Here is a 21,287-nt window from a genome sequence, read left to right as displayed (position 1 = left end):
TGTCCCTACTGGGGCCAGGTGAGCGGGAGCCCTTGCTGGGCCCAATCCAACCCCAGGTTGGGAGAAGTGTTTGGATGATGGGAATGAACCAGCTTTTTCAGTGGGATTTCTTATTCCTCTAGTCCCTGCAGAGCCTCTTTAGGCCCTGCTCCTGCTGCCTGCATTATAAACAGAGGAAGCAGGGCGGCAGGATCTACCTGTCCTCCCAGCACAGGCTCTGTTGTCATCAGAGCTCCTTATTTTCATTTATATCTTAACTTTCTCTAAAACTTCTGCTGCGAAGGAGACCTCACATTCCTCTCAGCCCATCCAGCAACTAGGACAGGCTCTAAAGAGCCCTTTCCTGCTTCCTCCAGCAACCTCGAAAATGACCTTGAAAACAAGGACTCTCTTGACTGTCTCGCACTGCTCGAAGCACTTGCTGCGTTTGTTTTTCCATTTGAGCTCAGATAACTCAATGTGGGACCACAGTGAGAAAACCCAGGCCTGGAGGGGTTCCATGTGTCACCTAAGAACACAATCCACTCTTGGGTAGATAAAAGGACTTCCTATTACAGGTTTTAAATTACCCATTGGGATTGGGTCGACAATGTTTCTGGACTTCGTTTCTACCCAGGGAAGTGTCACATGTCACTCTGCCTGGCCAGTTTTCATCCCTCTGTTCACCTGGAGACTTGGGAGTGAGCAGGATTTGAGTGGAGAGGCTTCTTCTTGTAGTTTCCCACCTGTGGGCAGCGTCACAAGTGGAATATTGTCTGTCTTTCTTCTGGAAGCAGCTGCTCACAGGGCCCTAAACAAAGTCTGGGAGGTTGTTCTCAGCACCCTGGTTCTGAGAATGGGATGGGCCAGCCTTGGTGTAAATCCTGGACAAGCCCCTCCCCAGTCCAGTAACTGCCTAGAGCTGTAGCTAGTGGTACACTACCCATGGGTAGTGTAGGCGTCCAGAATATTTAACAGCCAGGAAGGCATAGCCCCTGCCAAGCCAAATCTTAGCACTCAGCTGCTGGGAAGTTCGGGGGCCTGGAGAAGAAGCTCTGAGAAGCCAGGTATTGGGAGGTCTGCAGAGGGGTATTGTCTAATCCAATAGGGCAGCTTGGTGTGGTGGAAGTGCATGGGATTCGAACCTCCATAAACCAGGGTTCAAAGTCCTGCCTTGACTTCTCTTGGCTATGTTACAGTGTCCCAGCCAAGAACCTCTTCCTCTTCACTAAAAAGTGGGCACCCACACCTCAGGGCTAGTGTGAGGACCTGAGAAGTCGATGCCTGGAGAGCCTCCTGCCACACAGTGGAGGCCCATGTAGCTCCACTCTGAGCTGATCTCAGAACTCTGTTGGATGTCTGAGCTGGCATCAAGGTGATCTCTGTGACTTACTCTGCCTTGAAAGAATGGCTCAGGTCCCTTTTCTCTTCTAAGCCTTCTGGTGAAAGAGAAATTCAGGCTTCACTGAAAGCTATTCTGCTTTCCAGAGTCACTGTGAATCCTATGGGTGCAGCAGAGCCATTCTCATATATGTGAACCGTGCAGGGGACTTGGCGCCCACACCCCTGCTGGGCACCTCTGCCTGCAGTTCCATCTGACCAGGGCTTTCCGAACCCTCTTCCAGCCTGGCTGCCATCTCCAGCCCTCTATGGCCTCACCATTGACCACTCCTGCATCCGGTGGAACTCGCTGTGCTTGGGGAGGCGAGGGGCCTGCGCCTACTACGACAACGATGCTCTCCGAGACAGGTGAGGGCCCGACACGCATGTGTGTCCCGGAGCCAGGCCCTGGGCTTGAGATGACAGTAGTCATATGCCTGGTGGCTACTGTGGGGGCTGTCAGGCTTCTGAAGAAGAGAACATGAAGGGCCACCTCTGCGGCCCTGCCATGGACAGGGAGCAGGGGCTGCTATAACAGGGATTTCAGGGCTCACAGGGAGATGTCCAGGGACTTCCATGACCCGAAAGCATTTGGAAGGGGCAGCAGCAGAAAGAAGGGGTGGGGATGGCTGGAGCCCAAGGAAGAGGCCATGGCTGTGGAACAATGGGGCAGCTTCCTGCTGCTCAGAGACAGAGGGGGACATATCATGGCTTCTGGCAAAGGTCCAGGGCAGGGGGACCAACCTACCTCAATGGGCCATGCCCAGCTGCAGTGCCATTGGGTTCTGCACCCCTTCCAGCCACCTCACCTGCTGCCATTGTCATATGGTCCAGAAACCACAGGAAGGTGGGCTTGAGGGGACTGGGCAGGGGCTGGAAATGGTATGGGAGTGGCAGAGAAGGCCACACAAGGGACAGGTCAAGAGGGCAATGAGAAGATGCCCCTCTCCTTCTGGCTCTGCTTGGTTGACAGGACCCTCCGGGGCTGGCTGGGGCAGCTGGGTCACCTCTGGCCCTCTGGAAAGAGCCGGTGGAGGGATGACGAGCCCCGGATTAGGAGTTCCATGCCTACTCCCTGCCTGCTTCCCTGCAGCTTTGTTCCCTTTTGGGTCAAAGAAATGAGGAAAGTGATCCATAACTGGATGGTGCCCACACCCTTCGTGGGCCAGCGTGGGAATGACGTGGCTCTTCCCGGGGGTCCTGGCCCTGGGATGTGGGCTGCGGAGCCCCCTCCCTCACCAGTCCTGCCTCCTCCTGCCCACAGGTACCTGGGCCTGCAGATGGGCTACAAGGCACTGGGCATGCTGCTGCTTTGCTTCATCAGCTGGAGGGTGAAGAAGAACAAGGAGTACAACGTGCAGAAGGCGGCAGGCCTCATCTGACCCCAGCCTGGGCCACCGCCCTGCTCCAGAGAGTGGACCGTGCCTCTTCCACACCTGCCTATATTCACTAATGTTAACAGTCATTTCCTTTTCGTGTTTTTAAACAAGAAAGAAAACCCCAGTCCTCATTTGCGTCCCCTACCTTCTCCTCCCAGAGTCCTCCCCACAGTTCCTAAGGGCCACTGTGCACCTGGGCTGCATGGGCCAGAGTTGGGGGGCTGAGTCTTCCCTGGCCCCTTGGAAGGGGCCTCCAGATGCCCAGGCTCACTTCAGTGCTGAGTCCTCCATCGAGGATGCCCACTGAGGCAGCCAGGCTCCTCACCAGCCCTGGGGAGGAATCCTAAACAGAGAGAGAAAAAGGGTATCTGCCCTTCTTGCCAGGCAGCTCCACTCTCCCGTTGACTGCCCACACCCCGCAGAGTGGCAGGGGTGAGAGGAAGAAGGAAGTGGCTGAGTTATTAATAGCCAGAGCCACTGGGAGACTGGGGAGCCTGGCTGTAGCCCCCTTTGTACCTGGGTTTGGCATCAGCACAGACTATGGGAGGGGCTGGCTCCCTCCCCCTCAGATCCTCACTTCCTATACCTAGAGGCCATTCTGGATGCTGCCATGTTGGGAAGTACAGCCTCTGCCCATCATCTGCACACAGGCACCAGAGCAGGGACTGAGAAACCCCAAGGATGGGTCATCTAAGTGCTGTCCACATGAACCTTGGACTTTCTGTCCTTAGATCCTCACATTTCATCCCTGTCTTTCTGGGGTACATTTCAAACTGAGAAAGCTACAACACAGTGAAGACCCAAGGAAGGCCTATGAAATGGTCCTGATGCCCAACCTCCCACCCCTTCAATGTGGGGACGAGACCCCCTCATCTCAGAGTAATGGGAAGAACCTCCCACATCTCCCTGGCAGCAGATGAGGTGGCGTCACATGCACTTCCCTGTCTGGACTTCAGCCCGTATTCCGAGGAGTAGAGAGGCAGAAGAGATGTCAGCAAAGCAAGTGACGAAGCAGAGTGGATGTCCACTGCCACCAAGCTGGATGGCAAGCAGTGGCCCACAAAACAGAGCCAGTCAGGGTGGCTTTCCTGGTTTCAGATGTGCTCATACCATTGCCATTTTCTCAGCCTCTTCTCACTGCTTCCAGAGAGGTGAGTGCCTGGGCTGACAGACACCGCTGCTATGTGATAGAGGTTGAGAGACAGAAGCCAACAAAGGAGGCCATTCATCAACAAATATATTTATCAGAGACCAACTTTGTGCAAAGCACTGCTAATACAGGGTTCTCCAAGGAGCTTCCCTCAGCTTTTACCTCACCTCCCTCCATTTACATTAGGGCCTCCTCCCAGGGTGTGCTCGGTGGGCAATGTGGGACTGAGGGCATGGGAGTTGGTGAGAGCAGGAGGAGAGGTGGGGACAGCAAGCAGCCACAGATTGGCATGAAGGATTCTGACCTGACTATCCATGCCATCCATGGCCCCCAGACTGACTCTGCACCTGGCCCTTTGCCAGACAGCTCTGTCTCACCGTGTCTTCTGGAACAACTGGGCATGGGTCGTGGCCATACATGACCCTTAAGTGCCACTCTTCTTGGAAGACCCCCTCCAGAAGCATACTAGAAGCCACCTCTGGAAAGGCCTCATATGGTGATATGCCAAAATATTCATGTCAGTGTCCAAACAATATCCAATGCCATGAGACTGATGTCTTTGTGGAAACCACTGTTACAGACAGGCTTATTTTCAAAGCCACCTCATTTCCAAACATCTCACTCAGGAAGGAAGGCTCAATATAACCTCAGGGGCCAGTTTTAGCATTTGAAATGGTTCTGCTTGGAAAATGATTCCCTGCAACTAACCCTGGTGTTTCCCATAGCAATCTAACCAAAGTTGGAAGGCACTGCCTTCAGCTGAGTTTATGAACAATGAATGCCAACCTTCAGGTTCTAGAAGATTATGGTTGCCCTCCCAAACCTTTATTCTATTACGATATTACTATTAAAATATTCTAATTTTGCTATTGAGGTAACTTGGTCATGAATTTATGTTGTCATATACATCTGTCAGAGAACAGACAGCACTTGCACTTTATTTTATTTTTATTTTATTTTTGAGATGGAGTCTTACTCTGTCACCCAGGCTGGAGTGCAGTGGCACAATCTTGGCTCACTGCAACCTCTGCCACCTGGGTTCAAGAGATTCTCCTGCCTCAGCCTCCAGAGTAGCTGGGATTATAGGCCTGTGCCACCACACCTGGCTAATGTTTGTATTTTCAGTAGAGACAAGGTTTCACCATGTTGGCCAGGCTGGTCTCAAACTCCTGACCTCAAGTGATCCTCCCACCTCGGACTCCCAAAGTGTTGGGATTACAGGCGTGAGCCATTGCACCCTGCCAGCAACTGTATCTTGTAAACAGAGAAAGTGCTCATGACATAGACCCCAGGAGCCCATGGCCACGGGGATTAGAGGTAATGCAACTGTCAACCCATTAGCCTGGCATCAGGCAGGTACCAGACACTGCTTATTCCTTCAGTATAGTTCTGCTGGGCTCTGAGGAGGCCAGATCACTGCTCTTGGGTTTATATCCACAAGGGGAGTTGGACGCAAATAGCTAAGTCCATGGCACAAAACAGAATTAATACCATAATCATAATTGATCACATGGTCACAACCAGTACTACTACTCCCCAGAAAATCTTTCTTCTCATCTGTCAGCAGGGAATATAATAGTGTCACTTTCATTTCACTTCCAGAGCAAAGCTTAACTTTCTTGAGTGTGTGACACTCATAGAGGATGTTGTTAAAATGCAAATTCCCAACACCTTCCGCCCAGCCCCAGAGTCTACTTCTGTGGGTCTAAGAGGGACCCAGGAATGGCACTTTTAATGGCCCCCTCATGAGATTGATGTGGGTGGTTCCCAAACCCTGTGAGGTGGACTGTCAGTGCAGTGGAGCCTGGGGGATGCCCATTTGTGCTTAGGCCACTGAGAAATGTACAGGCTCGATAGGCCTTTGGTATATTCAAAGGTGAGTGAAGGATAACAAGGTGAAGAGATGCCTGTGAAGAGATGCCTGTGAATCTGATTTTTTGGATGACTGCAACCAAGAGTGAGTGGGCATGAAAAACAATCCGAGAGCTCACATTTATATGAGGCTCTTATCAGTGCTGAGACAGACATTCTCATTTCACAAGCTTGGATGTACAAAAAGAAAAAAAAATCACTTATTTCTTTAAATCAGTTATTGATTTCAAACCCCTCATCCTGCTGTCTGGCTGGAAATTCAGTATCAACCATGCTTGGTTCTGGCTCCTAGAGCCATCTGAAGGTCCTTGGATGCCACTTACCCTTGAATCAAGGGTGCCATTGTGGGTCTTTGGTCCCTTTCCCATTTGAGGCTGTTTAATGGCCCTGCTTCTCACCTGAGCCTGGAAATCCTACAAAGCCTAGACCCTAGGGTTAGGCCCACCTCCCTGTGCACACTCGCAGCCATGCCCTCTCCCAGCCCCAGTCCCAGGAAGCCCACTCCTCTGCACCACTCCCTCTCCTCACCCAATCCAGCCCCTCAAGGGCTGAATAAAAAAGCCAGAAAAGGAAGAGTGTGCAGGAACCTTTTATATTCCATCCTTCTTTGATGCTTCTGGAAAAACTGCAAATACAGTGATAACTAAATACCATATCTCTATCAATTATCCTTTGGCCCAAAGCCCTCTGGGGTGATCCTCCATGATGGATGTCCCATTTAAAGGTGAGGAATCTGATTCTGAGGAAGCAACCATTGTGACCAGCTTCACATAATAGCTGGCCAGGCCTAGACTCAAACCAGGCTGTCCACCTCTCTCTGGTCCAGCCCAGTCTCCCCAGCTGAGTCATTCTGAAGAGTCAGCGTGGACTAAAATGGTGGAGAGGCCCCTCTTCCCACTGATGTTCACTGGCCCATGGGACAGAAGTAGGGGAATCTCTTGAGGGCCATTAAAGTGGGTAACGGAGGCAGGAGAACCAGGAAACAGTTCATGTACTTACCTTCTATTCAACAACTATTCATTAAACAGGGTAATTTATCCCTATTGCACCGTGAGTTAAAGGAGAGTTGTGGAGAAAAGAGACAAAGAGGGGAAGGGTTTTGAGAAGAAAAGGCCCTGAGAATCCTGCACACAGGCCTTCAAGGGAACAGCCCCATCTGGCGACTGCTTAGCAGATTCTTGCTCAAGAAACAAAGCCATGTGATTTTCTTCAACCACTCTCAAAGATGGAGAGACACAGTTAAGCTGGAGTCTGAAGCCAGTCAGTATCAAATTGATATTAAAATATTATATTACAGCAAATCCAGGAGAAATACATCCTATCTTTCACAACCACAGGAATTAAATACCGGGAAGAAAGGTCCATCTTCTGCCAGTAGCACCAGATACCAGATTCATTATAACCTTTCATCAGAGATTAAATATGGAAACAGATCCTGGGCAAGCCCTTGGCAAATCATAAATGAGAGGGTTTTTCTCCATGACATACCCTGGCCATTCCTCCACTCTCCCAGCCACATCACGTCTCCAGCCCTGCTGCAACTTGACAGCAATAATAATAACTAAAATGTGCACAGATCTTTACAGTTTACCAAGCCATTAACCCATTTAGAACACTTCATCGGTAAATCAGTGGGGAAATGCTTGGCTATGCTGTAGTAATAGACCTGTCTAATCTTAGTCACTTGACACAACAAAAGATATCTCACTCACAGAACCTGTGGTGATCTGGGTAAGTCTCAGGTCAGTGGCTCAGTAGTGCCCCTATGCCTGCTCAGGGCCTGGACATATGGCCTCAGAGCCCGCCACCCCCCACAGCCAGTGTCTCAGTAACCCAGACTGTTTGGAACCTGAGGTACCTCCATTTCATTATAAGCTGCTATGATCGATGGGGCAGGGGAAGAAAGTCCTGGAAGATCCTGCACTGCTAAGCAATGCTTTGTCCCAAAGTAACACTCTTCACTCTGCTCCCAGTCTAGCTGCCACAAGAGCAGGACGGAATATTCTGTGTGCTCAGAAGAAGGAAAGAGCAGATATGGTTGAGCACTAAAACTCTCTACTGTGGGTAGTGAACCTAGGTGGACACAGTTGTTCACCAGGACACTTAAACCAGCTTTGCGGGACTGTCGGGGTTGGGAAACACAGTCTGGAAAGATTTCCCAATGGAGGAAACACCAACTGTGGGTCCCCAAAGCTGAGGAGATGATGCCCAGGCAAGGCCGAGGCAGTCTGCAGAGGGCTGGGGAGGTGGGAAAGATGATTTGCTCAGAGGAGGCAGAGATGGGGTGGTGGCTGAGAGAGATGCAGGGTCAAGAAAAGGATGGCTTCAGAGGGAAGAGATTTGCTGGGGCAGGGGGCCACAGGATGGGGAGGTTGCAGAGTCCAACAGGACAGCTGACGGAGGGAGACCCTGTGGGCGAGGAGGAGATGGGGTGACTCTCATTGCAGAATCGCACCAGAGTTCCCAACAGCCCTGTGAGGCCGCTATGACTAGTCCCATCCTGCACATGAAGAAAACAAGGCCCCTTTCAGTTGTCCCTCACACCTCGCTTCATTTGTGTAGTACCTGATGTGTATAAGGACAAGAGGTGACAAACACATGGCCCCTACCCTTCAAGGACATATATCCAGAGCTAGGACAAGACCTTAACACAGGGCAAAGTACCAGTGCTCTGAGTTCATCTGATGAGCGATGGGAGAAGGGGCTTGATACTAGCCATGTGGGAGAGACTGGATTTCAAGAGAGTCAAGTGTACTGGGAAAGACTTTCTGGGCAAAAGGAACAAGCAAAGGTGTGCAAAGGTAAGGAAGCAGGAAAACCTGTGCACATCCTGACAACTTGCCGGCCAGAGGCCTGTGAAGGAGCACAGTGGTCAGGCAGGAGAGGCAGTCGGATCCAGGCTGAGACCACCCTGGAGGGTCTTGAGGCTGCCTTACCCCAGGCTGTGAGTAGTGGGCTCAGCCTAGTCCTGGCTCCTGGGTTAGTGCTCACCTGCCCCTATGCCCACTCAGGGCCTGGAGGAATGGCCTCAGAGCCCCCGCCAACCAGGCTCAGGAAGGCATTCCTAGCTCAGAGTACCCTCCTGGAGTCTCCACTGGAAGGGGCTCCTGAGTGGGCCGCGCCACACCCCAAGGAGCAGAGGAGCAGTTCTTCCGTGTGCTCCCAGCACACTCCACCCCTGTCCAGCATACCCATGGCGCCTCCACCTTGCCCACCTGGGGAGAACCACCCACTCTGCCCCCGCTCAGGGAGAAGTGGTGGCCACTGCTCTATCCCCTCCCTCCCTTCCTTCCTCTTCTACCTTCTCTCTCTTCTCATCTGGGTGCTGGAACCCAAGCGTGAAAGGGAGAGTCAGAAACTCTCAGTCTGAAGGCAGAGCGGGGCAGCTAATTTCAAACGGCTTCTACTCTGGCCCCCAGTGTGACCAATCTCCTTCTCTTCGCTCTACAGGTCTATAAATGGGCCACACAGCAGGCACCCCTTTTTAAATCTGTAAAATCTCCGAATCCATTCAAGTGACTTCAGAGGTCCCAGATAGGGACCAACATTTGTTTAAACCTTTGTCCTCATTACATTTCATGACCGCCAGCTTACAAAAGAGAGACTGGGGGTTCTGGATGAGACACACGCTCTCCCTTGAGTCCACACTGGAAAGGACAGAGGCAGGTGTCACACCGTTCCTCTTTGACCCGAGCCGCTTGAATCCCAGAGTTTCAACAGCTCAGGTGGGTTGAAGGCTCAGAATGTACAAGACATCCGAAGCGCTTTACATACATTTGCTCCTTGAATCTTCACGACAGCCCTGTGAGATGCAATTATCATGCCATCCCACAGACGAGGAAACGGGTCCAGGGGACTGCGGTCTCGGCTCCTTTCCTCTGGCTTCCTCAGAGAAGGCGTGGAGGTCCCCGCCGGGTGGGCGAGGAGGGGTGGGCGGCCCCTCGCGCCCTGGAGTCGCATTCGGCCACCAGGGGGCGCCGCCCCCCTCCGTCGCGGCCCGGGGAAGCCACCCGCGGAGGCTCCACGCCCAGCCCGCCACGGGACCCCCCTGCGGGCCCACAGCGAGCTAGGCGGTACTCCCACCACCCAGCTCGCCTCGGACAGTCCGCTTCCCTACCGGGGCGCCCTCCGGCCTGCGGGGCTCCCCGCGCCCACCGCACGCACACCTCCCCCTACTCGGGCCACCCCGGAGCCAGGGGACTGAGCCCACTGGCGCCTGCTCACGGGACACGGCCTCGAGGAAACTTCCTGTCTGCCTCCCCGGGGTAAAGCACGGTTTAGTCTGTTTAAATTTTCAGCACGAAAGTGTATTAAACACGTTAGAGAACAAGGGGAGTGGAGGGTAAGGTGCCACGAGGCACCGAGAGGGCCCGCAGGCACACACGGCTTCCTCAGGCTCTCTGACCGGCCGTGGGCAGGGTGGTCCCCGGCCGCACTGTGGGGCCATTCGCACCCAGAAGCTGTCAGCCTCCCCACTGCGTCACTGGCACCATCTGGGACCCATTATTCAGCCACTGCAAGGGGCTCAGTAGCCTCTGCTTCTTCCTTCTTCCAGTTCCCAAAACCTTCACCAGAGCACCTCCTGGGGGCCTGGCCCTGAGATAGGCGTGCATGTCAGAAAGAAACTGATGTCAGCATTCCGGGCACTGTCTATCCCTGGAAAGACAGACTCAGGCACCCGGGCAAGCTGGGCACCAGGCCTATAGGGGTGAACAAGACAAACAGAAGGCAGATAGACAACCAAGAAAGCATCCAAACTGTGGCTGCAATTGGCTGATCAATTACAGGTGCAATAGTGCCATGAAGGAGAAGTGCAAACAGACAGACAGATGCCTGCATGGAAATGCAGGGGGAAGTGGGTGTATGTGGTGGATTAACAAAGGTGAAAGAGGCCCATTCCCTAGGGGATTGGAGATCTGGAGCAGAGGTGAACTCTAACTGTGCCTTGAAGGATAGGGTAAGTTTGTTGACAGGGGCCTTAGAGAAGGTGTTCTGGGCGGAGTGGACTACAGGAGTGAAGACTCAGAGGTGAGAAAGCTGGACCAGTGTTTGCCTGGAGGGCAGGGTGTAAGTAGTGCCCCCAGTTGCATGGTGCCTCAGGCAGAGCATGGTAAGAGGTAGATTCTAGAGGGAGAGTGTATCATGCACATCTCCTTTAGTAACTAACAGGGTGGTGCCAGTGGATGATGGGGCGTCGCTGACAGACTTTTAACAGCAGCAAGATAGAACCAGATTTCAGGGTGTAAAAGGCCACTGGGGCTACATGTGTACTTGGAAGAGGGAACCTGGCTGGCAAAAGTCCTTAGGAGGGAGGCCTCCTTGTCATTATGGCCACTGGGATACTAGAGTGGGAGATGTCAGAGCCAAGGGCAGGACCAGCAAGCCGCAGGAGCATCCCAGGCACCCACAGGCTCCTGGCAGCCAGGTTGAGCCAGTGCAGAATGCGGGGTTAGCAAAAGGCCATGCTGTAGCCCATCCCAGCACCAGAACTTGCCTTGTTATAAAACAGGCATTGGAAACTGGCTGAGCCTGGGCCCAGCACAAGGGTTCTAGTTGGCCTACAAGATATTTACATGTCTTTAAGTTAGCTCCAAACACTGGGAGAGTTTGACTCAAGTTTTCTCTTGAAAAACCCTGGTGCAGCACTCCAGCCCAAAAACAATGGATTGGAGCTGAGTAGAGAGCAGTCCTTCAGATGGACCCTGTCCTCTCGGGGTAGCTGCGGTTCCCACATCATCTGCCTGGCCCTTTTAGGTATTTAAAACTTACACACACACACACACACACACACACACACACACCACACACACACACCCTCAAAGAGTCAAGTTAAAACACCAGAAATCCAGGTGGATGTTGGAAAAGACAAGCCCAGAAGGAAAGAAAGGCTGTTTGAGAAATAATGACCAGGGAAGACTGGCCGTGCTTGAGGATGGATGGGCAGAAGATGTGAGGAACAAGGGTGATCGCCAGGTGACTGCTTGTGGCCTGCTAGAGAATCAAGTCCAACACTGAGCTCCTCGTCCTCCCCAAACTTCCTTTCACTGACTTTCCTGTCTTTCCTCTCTCAGTTAATGGCATTCCAACCTTAGTTGATTAGACCAAAAACTTGGAGGCAATAGAAAATAAGCTTTAAAAAGACTTTTTAAAATCTAATTTACTGACATACAATTTATGAACAATGAAAAGCATTAATTTTAAGCCTACTTACTGTTCAATGAGTTTTGACAAATGTATACAATCATACAACCACCATTTTAATCGAGATATAGAACATTTCCATGACCACCAGAAAATTTCTTGATACCTCTTTCCAGACAATACTATCCCTACCTCCTCACTCCATCCTCCTTCCTTGTGCAAGCAACCAATGATAAGCCTTATTTCACCACAGATTAACTTAACCTGTTCTAGAATTTCATATAATCGGGGTCATATAATACATTATGTATCTGGTTTCTCTTGTTTTGCATGTTTTTGAGATTCATTTGTGTGGCTATGTGTATAAGTAGTTCAAATCCTTTTCATTGCTGGGCAGTATTTCATTGGATAAATAGATTATCATTTGTTTTTCTGTTCATTTATTTTTTGGCATTTAGGCAAAATATGTTTTTCTGTTCATTTGTTTTTTGGCATTTTAGTTGTTTATAATGTTTTTACTATTATGAGTAAAACTACTTAAAAATTAAGCAGTGCACATTTGTGCACAAGTCTTTCTGTGGACCTATGTTTTCTTTTCTCTTGGGGAAATACTTAGGAGCAAAACTTGCCGGATCACAGGGTATGTGTACATTTAACTTTATAAGAAACTGCCTATTTCCAAAGTCATGCCATTTAATGCTTCCCACTGGTGTGGGAGAAGTCAGTTGCTCCATATCATTTTGAAAACTTGGCATCATTAGTGCTTTTTAATCAATCGTCTTGAGGTTTAATTTACATGCAATAGTATCCATATATTTTTATTTTTATTTATTTATTTTTTTGAGACAGAGTCTTGCTCTGTTGCCTAGGCTGGAGTGCAATGGTGCAATCTCAGCTCACTGAAACCTCAGCCTCCTGGGTTCAAGCAATTCTCATGCCTCAGCCTCCCGAGTAGCTGGGATTACAGATGCACACCACCACACCCGGCTCATTTTTATATTTTTAGTAGAGATGGGATTTTGCCATATTGGCCAGGCTGGTCTTGAGCTCCTGACCTCAAGTGATCCACCTACCTCGGCCTCCCAAAGAGCTGGGATTACAGGTATGAGTCTACCATGCCCAGCCAATATATTTTTAGAATAAGGTCAATTTATTCTGATAAATGTGACATCCATGTGACTTCCATATCCAAATTAAGATATAGAACATTTCCATCTCCCAAATAAGTTCTCTCCTGCTCCTTTATGGTCTCCTTGTTACCATACCTCTTCCCCACAGGGAACCACTGATCTGCTGTCTATCACGGTAGATTAGTTTTTCCTGTTCTAGAATTTAATGTTAAGTGGAATCTTAAGTATGTCCTCTCACCAGAATGCTTTTGAGTGAGATCCATCCATGGTGTTGTATGAATCAGTAGTTGATTCCTTCCCCCACATGCAAAATGAATTTTAACTTTAAAAATCGTTTTTGGCCGGGCGCGGTGGCTCACGCCTGTAATCCCAGCACTTTGGGAGGCCAAGGCGGGCGAATCACGAGGTCAGAAGATCGAGACCATCCTGGCTAACATGGTGAAACCCTGTCTCTACTAAAAATACAAAAATTAGCTGAGCATGGTGGTGGGCGCCTGTAGTCCCAGCTACTCGGGAGGCTGAGGCAGGAGAATGGAGTGAACCCGGCGGGTGGAGCTTGCAGTGAGCCGAGATCGCGCCACTGCACTCCAGCCTGGGTGACAGAGCAAGACTCCGTCTCAAAAAAAAAAAAAAAAAAAAAAAAAAAATATAGTTTTTAAATCTTTACATTATGAACATCTTTAATAGTCATGAAATCATTATTTCAAATGGCCTAAGCCCATCAGTTTGTATTTCAAATGATTTTACTACATCTTAAATATCTAATAAAATAGGTAGTTTTAAAAGTCACATATTTGTAGAATGAACCTAGTAAAGGCTTATCATGAAGACTGCCTGTTGAATATTCCTGTTTTCCATTATATCCATAGGTAGTCTCTTAAGTAGGATCAGATTATGACAATCAGATCATCTAAGTTTCTATGAAGGCAAAAATTTAGTGTCTGCTTTTTCAGTTTTCACATAAAAATGCTGATAAGACTATCTGAAAAAGTGAAAATACTATCTGAACTAACCTATGCTTGGTTAATTTTCCACAAGATATTTGTAATGGCCGGGCATGGTGGTTCACACCTGTAATCCCAGCACTTTGGGAGGCCAAGGCTGGTGGTTCACCTGAGGTCAGGAGTTTGAGGCCAGCCTGGCTAACATGGTGAAAGCCTGTCTCTACTAAAATACAAAAATTAGCTGGTCGTGGTGGCAGGCACCTGTAATCCCAGCTACTTGGGAGTCTGAGGCAAGAGAATCGCTTGAACCCGGGAAGGCAGAGGTTGCAGTGAGCCAAAATCACACCACTGCACTACTCCAGCCTGGGCGACAAGAGCAAGACTCCATCTCAAAAAAATAATAATAATACAGAGAGATCCCTTGTACACTTTGCTTAATTATCCCCAATTGTAACATTTTACAACACTATAACATTGCAGCTAGAATATCAACATTGATGCAATCCATTTATTTTAGATTTCTTCAGCTTTACTTGTACTCATTGGTGTGTGCATATATGTGTGTGTGCCTATAGCTCTACACAATTCTATCACCTGTGTAGCTGCATGTATCCACCACCACAGTGGAGATACTGAACAGTTCCATCACCATAAGAATCTCTCCTGTTGCTTTTTTTTTGAGACAGAGTTTCACTCTGTTGCCCAGGCTGGAGTGCAGTGGCTCGATCTCAGCTCACTGCAACTTCTGCCCCCAGAGTCAATTCTCCTGCCTCAGCCTCCTGAGTAGCTGGGATTACAGGCGCACACCACCATACCTGGCTAATGTTTGTGTTTTTGGTAGAGACAGGGTTTCACCATGTTGGCCAGGCTTCACCTCAGCTTTCCAAAGTGCTGGGATTATAGGCGTGAGCCACTGCGCCCAGCCTCCTGTTGCCCTTTTATAAACACACTCACCTCCCTTCCTCTTGCCCCCTTCCCATCTCTAGCCCCTGGCAATCACACTAATCTATCCTTCATTTCTAAAATGTAACTAACCTATCCTTCATTTCTAAAATCTGTCCTTTTTTTCTAAAATTCCTTTCTGGAAGGTACATTCTAGAATGTACACACACACACACACACACACACACACACACACACACACACACAACATGGATGAATCTCACCCAGAAGGCTTAAGGTGAGAGGACATACTTAAGATTCCACTTACATTAAATTCTAGAACAGGCAAAACTAATCTACAGTGATAGACACCAGATCAGTGGTTCCCTGGGAAGAAGATGTATGGTAATGAGGAGACCATATAGTATATATAATGGCATACATAATAGATGGTATATATAATCATATGGTATGTATTCACTGGACAGTCATTCAAGTTGTTGCATGTATCAGTAGTTTGTTCTTTTTTATTACTGAGTAGTATTCCATGGTATGGATGTACCACAGTTTGTTTAACCATTCACTTCTTTTTTTACATATATACTTTAAGTTCTGAGGTACATGTGCAGAACGTGGAGGTTTGTTACATGTGCCATGGTGGTTTGCTACACTCATCAACCCATCATCTACTTTAGGTATTTCTCCTAATGCTATCCCTTCCTGAACCCCCGCATCCCCTGAGAGGCCCTGGAGTGTAATGATCCCCTTCCTGTGTCCATGTGTTCTCATTGTTCAGTTCCCACTTATGAGTGAGAACATGCAGTGTTTGGTTTTCTGTTCTTATGTTAGTTTGCTGAGAATTATGTTAACCATTCTTTTCTTGAAGGACATCTGGCTGATTCGAGTTTGGGGCTAATAATGAATAAAATAGACTATGAATATTTGTATGTAGATATTTGTGGGAAGAAAAGTTTTTATTTCTTAGGGATAAATATCCAAGAGTGTAACTGCTGAGTCATATGATAATTGCATGTTTAATATTTTAAGGAATTGCTAGTGTTTTCCAGAGTGACAATACCATTTTACATTCTCACCAGTAATGCATGAGTGATCCAGTTTCTCTGTATTCTTGCCAGCATTTGATATTGTCACCCTTTTAGTTTAGTGATTCTGATAGATATGTAGTAACATTTCATTGTGGTTGTAATTTGCATTGCCCTGATGGTGTTGAGCATCTTTCATGTGCTTATTTACCATCTGTATATCCTCTTTGGTAAAATGTCTGTTCACATCTTTTGCCCATTTTCTAATTACATTGTTTTTTAACTGTTGTGTTTTGAGAGTTCTTTATGCTCTGTAAATATTAGTCCTTTGTTAGATATGTGATTGGCAAATTATTTCACCCAGTCTATAGTTCATTTTTTCATCCTCTTCACCTGAACTTTCACAAAGCAAAAAGTTTCATTTTTATGAGATCCGATTTATTAATTTTTCCTCTTATGAATTCTGCTTTTGGTGCCAAGTTCATTTTACTCAGTAGTTTTCCATTGTATAAATACCATATACCTACATGTTTCGACCTTTGACTTGCTGATGGACATTTGGGTTGCTTCCAGCTTGGGGGCCATTATGAACATTTGTGCTAGTGTCCTTTTATAGACATGTTCCCATTCCTCTTGGGTAAATACCTAGATGTGGAATTGCTGGATCATATGGTGAGTATATATTTGACTTTATAAGAAATACTAAACTATTTACCAAAGTTATTAAACTTAGAGTTGGATTACTACTTCCCACTTTTGGCCTTCTTCATTACTTTCCATAGATCCAAGTTTCTACCTGGAATCCTTTATCTTTAGCCTGAAGAACGTCCCTTAGAATTTCTTGTACCACAGTTCTTATGGTGACAAATTGTCTCAGCTTTTGTGAACCTGAAAATGACTTTAACTTATTTTTGACAGATGTTGTTTACTGGATATAAATATAAAGATCTGGGTTGGCAGTTTTTCTCCTTTGAACTCTAAAAATGTCATTCCATTATTTAGGCTGAGAAGTTAGCAGTCCATTTATGTCACTGATCTCTGTATGCAATGTGTCTTGTTATCTTTTGTTTTCTAGCAGCTGTCAATATTTTCTCTTTATCTTTGATTTTCAACAGTTTGACATGATGTCCCTAAGTGTGCTTTTATTTATATTCTCTTATATTTATCTTTTATTTATGTTTATCTCTATATATTTATTTATATTTATAGTTCACTGGGCTATTTTATCTTGCTTGGGATTCACTGAGTTATTTTTCAATTGAGAAAATTTCAGCCTTATACCTTGAAATATTTTTTTCTAGCCCATATTTAGTCTCATCGCCTTCTAGAACTGTGATTAACCATATTGGACCATTTGATACATTCCACAGGTCTTGTTCATTTTCCTTCATTTTTTTTCCTCTGTGGTCCTCAGACTGGATAATTTCTATTGCTCTGTCACCTTCTGTTAACCCACTCTTATGACCATCCAGTGATTTTTAAAATTTCAGTTTTCATATTTTTCACTTACAGAAATACAATTTCATCATTTTTTAATAACTTCCATTTCACTGCTGAGATTCCTGAACTATTCACTCATTAAAATAATATTCTCATTTAGTTGTTTGAATATATTTTGCTTTAATTCCTTATTTTTAATTTATAATTCCTTATGTATAATAGCTACTTTAAATTTTCTGTCTGCTAAATCCAACATCTGGGCCATCTCATGGTCAATTTCACTTGATTACTTTTACTTCTGGACTTTGGGTCACATTTTCCTTTTCCTTTGCTATTCTCGTTATTTTTTAGTATCTGTTGGATATTATGAATGTTATCCTGTAGAGACTCCAGATTCTGCTATCATCATCTAAAGAATGGTGGTTTTTGTTCTAGTAGGTGGTTCACTTATTAGCTGACCACCTTGAACCTATGTAGGCTTGGTTTTATATACTTTGTCAGGAAAAATCTATAAAAATCCTAGATATTTGTCAAGCCCTTCTAATTTATTGGGTCTCAACCTCCAAATTCTGTTCCCTCTAAGGGTCTCATTAGGGCTTGATTTTAGGCATTTACAAGGCAGGTCTAGAGTGTGCTTTGTTCTAGGACATGTTCCTACTCCTCCTCTAATAGCATAGGTGTGTGAAGGCTTGCTCCCCCATCCCAACGTTTTCAGGCTTTTGGTTTGTATAAGGTAGGAGATGAGGGGAATAGCTGGTGTTTCAGCCATAGCCAATCACCTTCTGCATGTCTGCACACCCAAGGGAGGCTTCTCTGATCTCTTGTTCTGCCACATCTTTCTAATGAGCACCCAGGGAAGAACCATGGAGAATCTTATGAGTGTGTGCAAATTCGTATCTGGAACTCTCAGTTATTCCTGACTGATATGTTAGACCAAACTCAGCTTTTAGGAATTTATGAAAATATTAGCTGATTTCTTTTTACCCACTTAGATGGTGGGCTCCTCTTCTTCCTGTGTTTCGCTAAAGGTAAAATAGTTTGTGTGTTTCTGGGTTGCCATGCAACCTCAACTCTCTGATGGATTTATGAAAAGTTATGCCTTTGCAGGCTGCCTGAGCTTGTTGTTGTTGTTTTAAGAATGGGAAAATATTCACCTGCAGCTTTCTACCTCCCAGAAAAAAGTGGAAGACCTCAGTAATGTCCTCTTATAGAAAGACATTACATAGTACAAGTAGCCTTAACCATAAAAAAATTGATAAATTAAACTACATTAAAAGTAAGTACTTATTTTCATTGAAAATGCCATTAAAAGAGTGAAACAGCAAGCCATGGAGAAGAAAATAAATTACCAACTTATACAGCAGACAAAAGATTTGTACCAAAATATGTACACAAAGCTTCTACATGTAAACAATAAATAGACACACCCAATAGAGAAATGGGCAAAAGACTTAAACAGATACTTCACAGAAGAGGATATCTCCAGCAAATATATTAAAATGTACTTAATCTCATTAGTCATCAAGGCAGTGAAAATTAAAGCTACAACATGATTCTACAATACCCTCACCAAAATGACTAAAGTTAAAAAGACTGATGATACTAAGTATTGGCCAGAATATGGAACAATAGAAGCTCTCATACATTGCTAGGTGGAAGTGTAAACTTGTGTATTCATTTTGAAGATATTTTGGCATTTGTGTATTCATTTTGAAGATATTTTGACATACTAAAGTTGAATACCTGCATATCATCTAACCCAGAAATTACACTCCTAGGCACATACTCAACAGAAGTGCACTGCACACGTGCACCGAGAGATATGTTTAAGATGTGTCCTAACAGCATTATTCACAGTAGTCCCAAACTGGAAACAATACCACACATATACACAAACATATCCAATATACATACACCAATAAACATAAATGAACCATAGTAATCACAACATCATGGATGAACAGTACAAACATTTCATTGAGTGAAAAACTAAAACGCAAAAGAACATATAACCAATAATTTCAAAAACAGGCAAAACTAGACTATCATATTGTGAGTTATAAAAGTGGTTAAATTTGGGAAGGAGAGAAGTTTTAGTAATGGGGAGGGGCATGAGGGAGGTTTCTATGACTGTGGCAATGTTCTACTTCTTGAATTCATGGTGGGTAGATTGTTTTGTCATAATTCATTGAATTGTACATTTATACTTAATATACTTATGTGTATAATATTCTACAGTATAAAATGTTAGGGGCGGTTCCAAGATGGCTGAATAGGAACAGCTCCAGCCTCCAGCTCCCAGCGTGAGTGACACAGAAAACAGGTGATTTCTGCATTTCTAACTGAGGTACTGGGTTCATCTAACTGGGGCGTGTTGGACAGTGGGTGCAGTACAGTGGGTGCCGCCCACCGAGTAAGAGCCGAAGCAGGGCGAGGCATTGCCTCACCTGGAAAGTGCAAAGGGGAAGGGAAGTGCAAAGGGGAAGTGCAAAGGGGAAGTGCAAAGGCCAAGGGAAACCATGACACACAACACCTGGAAAATCGGGTCACTCCCACCCTAATACTGCACTTTACCAAGAGTCTTAGCAAACGGCACACCAGGAGATTATAACCCGTGCCTGGATCAGAGGGTCCCACGCCCACGAAGCCTCCCTCATTGCTAGCACAGCAGTCTGAGATCTAACTGCAAGGTGGCAGAGAGGCTGGGGGAGGGGTGCCTGCCATTGCTGAGGCTTAAGTAGGTAAACAAAGCAGCCAGGAAGCTGCCCACCGCAGCTCAAGGAGGTGGCCGCCTGCCTCTGTAGACTCCACTTCTGCACACAGGGCATAGCCAAACAAACAGCAGCAGAAATCTCTGCAGATTTAAATGTCCCTGTCTGACAGCTTTGAAGAGAGTAGTGGTTCTTCCAGCACAGAGTTTGAGATCTGAGAACGGACAGACTGCCTGCTCAAGTGGGTCCCTTACCCCCAAGTAGCCTAACTTGGGAGACACCCCCGACTAGGGGCAGACTGACACCTCACACCTCACATGGCTGGGTACCCCTTTGAGACAAAGCTTCCAGAGGAACGATCAGGCAGCAACAATTGCTGTTCAGCAATATTCACTCTTCTGCAGCCTCCGCTGCTGACACCCAGGCAAACAGGGTCTGGAGTGGACCTCGAGCAAACTCTAACAGACCTGCAGCTGAGGGTCCTGTTAGAAGGAAAACTAACAAATAGAAAGGACATCCACACCAAAATCCCATCTGTACGTCACCATCATCAAAGACCAAAGGTAGAGAAAACCACAAAGATGGGGAAAAAGCAGGCCAGAAAAGCTGAAAATTCTAAAAATCAGAGTACCTCTCCCTGTCCAAAGGAACGCAGCTCCTCGCCAGCAATGGAACAAAGCTGGACAGAGAATGACTTTGACGAGTTGAGAAAAGAAGACTTCAGATGATCAAACTTCTCCGAGCTAAAGGAGGAAGTTCGAACCAATCGCAAAGAAGCTAAAAACCTTGAAAAAAAGATTTGACGAATGGCTAACTAGAATAACCAATGTAGAGAAGCCCTTAAATGACCTGATAGAGCTGAAAACCATGACAGGAGAACTACATGACAAATGTGCAAGCTTCAGTAACCCACTCAATCAACTGGAAGAAAGGGTATCAGTGATTGAAGATCAAATGAATGAAATGAAGCAAGAAGAGAAGTTTAGAGAAAAAAGAGTAAAAAGAAATTAATAAAGCCTCCAAGAAATATGGGATTATGTGAAAAGACCAAATCTACGTCTCATTGGTGTACCTGAAAGTGATGGGGAGAATGGAACCAAGTTGGAAAACACTCTGCAGGATATTATCCAGGAGAACTTCCCCAACCTAGCAAGGCAGGCCAACATTCAAATTCAGGAAATACAGAGAATGCCACAAAGATACTCCTTGAGAAGAGCAACTCCAAGACACATCATT

The 21,287-nt window shown here is 46.6% G+C and overlaps 2 protein-coding genes across 2 annotated transcripts in view; both read left to right on the top strand.

The window, feature by feature from the left end:
- Positions 1-4,766, top strand: part of SLCO2A1 (solute carrier organic anion transporter family member 2A1) — an 89,583-nt gene extending 84,817 nt beyond the window's left edge. Inside the window, exons 13-14 of the mRNA XM_030934034.1 lie at positions 1,605-1,728; positions 2,624-4,766. Coding sequence (XP_030789894.1) covers positions 1,605-1,728; positions 2,624-2,741 — 242 coding nt within the window. The 3' untranslated portion in view covers positions 2,742-4,766. The remainder of the gene's footprint in view (positions 1-1,604; positions 1,729-2,623) is intronic.
- A 2,759-nt stretch (positions 4,767-7,525) lies between these two features.
- Positions 7,526-9,964, top strand: LOC104681627 (uncharacterized protein C3orf36). Its single transcript, XM_010387977.2, is given in 4 exon segments — positions 7,526-7,614; positions 8,641-9,037; positions 9,039-9,178; positions 9,652-9,964. Coding segments are annotated over 4 exon segments (939 nt in total).
- Positions 9,965-21,287: the final 11,323 nt, after the last annotated feature.

This window comes from Rhinopithecus roxellana, chromosome 1, assembly GCF_007565055.1.
Source record: "Rhinopithecus roxellana isolate Shanxi Qingling chromosome 1, ASM756505v1, whole genome shotgun sequence".
Lineage (NCBI taxonomy): Eukaryota > Metazoa > Chordata > Mammalia > Primates > Cercopithecidae > Rhinopithecus > Rhinopithecus roxellana.
Note: the sequence above shows the minus strand (reverse complement) of the source record. Positions and strands in the feature narration are given on the sequence as shown.